This window comes from Amphimedon queenslandica, unplaced genomic scaffold (assembly GCF_000090795.2).
Source record: "Amphimedon queenslandica unplaced genomic scaffold, v1.1 AMPQUscaffold_10340, whole genome shotgun sequence".
NCBI classification, from domain to species: domain Eukaryota; kingdom Metazoa; phylum Porifera; class Demospongiae; order Haplosclerida; family Niphatidae; genus Amphimedon; species Amphimedon queenslandica.
Window position 1 is genome coordinate 4,300 of NW_003549389.1, and position 2,317 is coordinate 6,616.

Genomic DNA, 2,317 nt, shown 5'->3' on the forward strand with positions numbered 1-2,317 from the left:
TCGTCACTCTTGACCTCTCAAAACCTCTGGATGAAAAGCTTGATTTTCAATACAGGATTGGAGGGGAGACATTTTCTTGTGGCTTAAACTTTAAGTATTCAAATCGAGATTTCTTTCTATTGGCAGTTTCTTCTGGAGCCATTTTGAAGTCAATTGATGTCCCTCATGTCCTTGAAACACCTTCACATCCAATGAATTTTGTACTTGGTACACATTATGATCTCATAACTGAAGACATGCTTAAAGAGATGAATGAAGAGTTGATTATGATATCTTCATTGAAGCATGACATAGAGAGCAATATTGTCCCTAATGTTCGTGGAGAGTCTATCATATTTCCTGTGAATACGCTAGTCCCTGAAGATGAAGGAAGAATGAAAGCAGGACAGGATTTATGTCAATCGATAGCAAATTGTGGAGGCACTTCTCTCAAAATAAATGTCCCAATTCGTTGGTTTGCATTTGAGCTTTGGCTGCAAAAAGTAGCAGAGAAGAAAAGCCACAGTTTTCTTGAATTAGATGAAGCCATATCTGCTGGTGCCAGGTTTAAAATGAGTGAGGATGATACTAAGCATGCTTTACAGTATCTCCACAATGTCACCATTATCCTGTATTATCCTGATATCTTGCCACAATTAGTTTTTGTTGATCCTAAGCCTATTCTTGAGGTTCTATCACGTCTGCTAGCTCTCACCTATGTTGAAAGGAAAGCACTTCACCTAATTGCTAACCCTGTGCCCTCTGAGAAAGATATAAGCAAGCTTCATAATGTTGGTTTTTTAAAGAGAAGCTTTTGATGAATCACTTTACTTCACTTTTCTCCCCACCTAATTTTGAGCCATCTCATTTACTTAAGCTCCTTATTCATCTTCATATCATTGCCAGTGGAGAAAATGGAGATTATTTCTTTCCTTGTGCTTTGCAGTCGTACACAAAGCCACTTGTACCTCAAACAGAAACTAACCCTCTTCTTATTGTCTGGCAGGATAATGATGGTATCAATACTCTTCCAGTCCCACAAGGAATGTTTCCATTAGTCATTACTCACCTCCTCACTCACAATAAGTGCCCCTGTAAGGTAGACTTCCCTCCATTGGATCCACATCAATACTACAAGTATCGTGATGCACTTTCGTTCTGGATTTTTATTAAAACAAAGCGTTACACACTTCACATCATCAATCACTACTCACACATTGAGGTTTATTTTGATGAGTCAGTTCAGGAAGCAAAAGTGAAGTGTCCTTATATTCGTGAACTAGTCATGAAGGCTGTCAGTGACAGTGCTAAAGCTATCAATCTTGAACAAAATCATGTCGCTGCATTCTCTTGTCTTAATGAAAAGGAAAAGAACTGTTACTGTGTCATAGAGGAAGACCATTCCATCAATTGCACACTGTGTAAAAAGTCAGCTGATATAAGTGGTGATAGCTACTGGTGCTGGTTTGATTCAATGGACTGTGGCACTAAAATAATAGCCTCAGGTATGTGTTAATGAAAGGCATATACATGTACATGTAGCTCTGAGATCTGAGTAATGAAAATCAATTTTGCTGACTTAATAACAAATCTTTTATTCCATTATTTAGACTCACAATATTTGCAAGTACTTGATATATGTAATTTGTAGTGTTGTTTTAGTACAAATTATAATTTTAGTTCTAGTTTTAGTTCTAGTTCCAAAAGTAAAAATCATTTTAGTTCTAGTTTAAGTTCTAGTTCTAAATTGAAAATATTTTCAGTTCTAGTTTTAGTTCTAGGTCCAAATTTAAAATATTTTTAGTTCTAGTTTTAGTTCTAGGTCCAAATTTAAAATATTTTTAGTTCTAGTTTTAGTTCTAGGTCCAAATTTAAAATATTTTCAGTTCTAGTTTTAGTTCTAGGTCCAAATTTAAAATATTTTCAGTTCTAGTTTTAGTTCTAGGTCCAAATTTAAAATATTTTCAGTTCTAGTTTTAGTTCTAGGTCCAAATTTAAAACATTTTTAGTTCTAGTTTTAGTTCTAGGTCCAAATTTAAAATATTTTTAGTTCTAGTTTTAGTTCTAGTTCTAAAATTAAAAATTATTTTAGTTTCATTTTAGTTCTATTTCCAATATTAAATTATCTGTTATCTATTATCTGTCTTGTGACTATATACAGCTCACAGGTGCAAATGGTATCAAATTCAATGATGCATGCATGTTTGCTCATGCACTGCATATACACATGTATATATATTATAGTAGTAGACACACATGTAGTTCTTTCATTTTAGTTCTTTTTTTAGTTCTACTTTTTTAGTAAAGTTCAGTTTTAGTTTTAGTTCTAAACCAAAAA

The 2,317-nt window shown here is 33.7% G+C and overlaps 1 protein-coding gene across 1 annotated transcript; it reads left to right on the forward strand.

Moving 5' to 3' along the window:
* Positions 1-313: 313 nt before the first annotated feature.
* LOC109590214 (uncharacterized) lies at positions 314-1,630 on the forward strand. The gene is made up of 2 exons (XM_020006135.1): positions 314-1,484; positions 1,590-1,630. Exons 1-2 carry the CDS (start codon positions 797-799, stop codon positions 1,628-1,630), a joined length of 729 nt encoding a protein of 242 aa, XP_019861694.1. The 5' UTR covers positions 314-796.
* Positions 1,631-2,317: the final 687 nt, after the last annotated feature.

What these genes read in the sequence shown, in the direction of transcription:
- LOC109590214 (XM_020006135.1), top strand. Translation starts at nt 797, where the DNA reads ATGAATCACTTTACTTCACTTTTCTCCCCACCTAATTTTGAGCCATCT. An exon ending in CACTAAAATAATAGCCTCAG is followed by an intron (nt 1,485 to 1,589) that starts GTATGTGTTAAT and finishes TCCATTATTTAG; the next exon opens with ACTCACAATATTTGCAAGTA.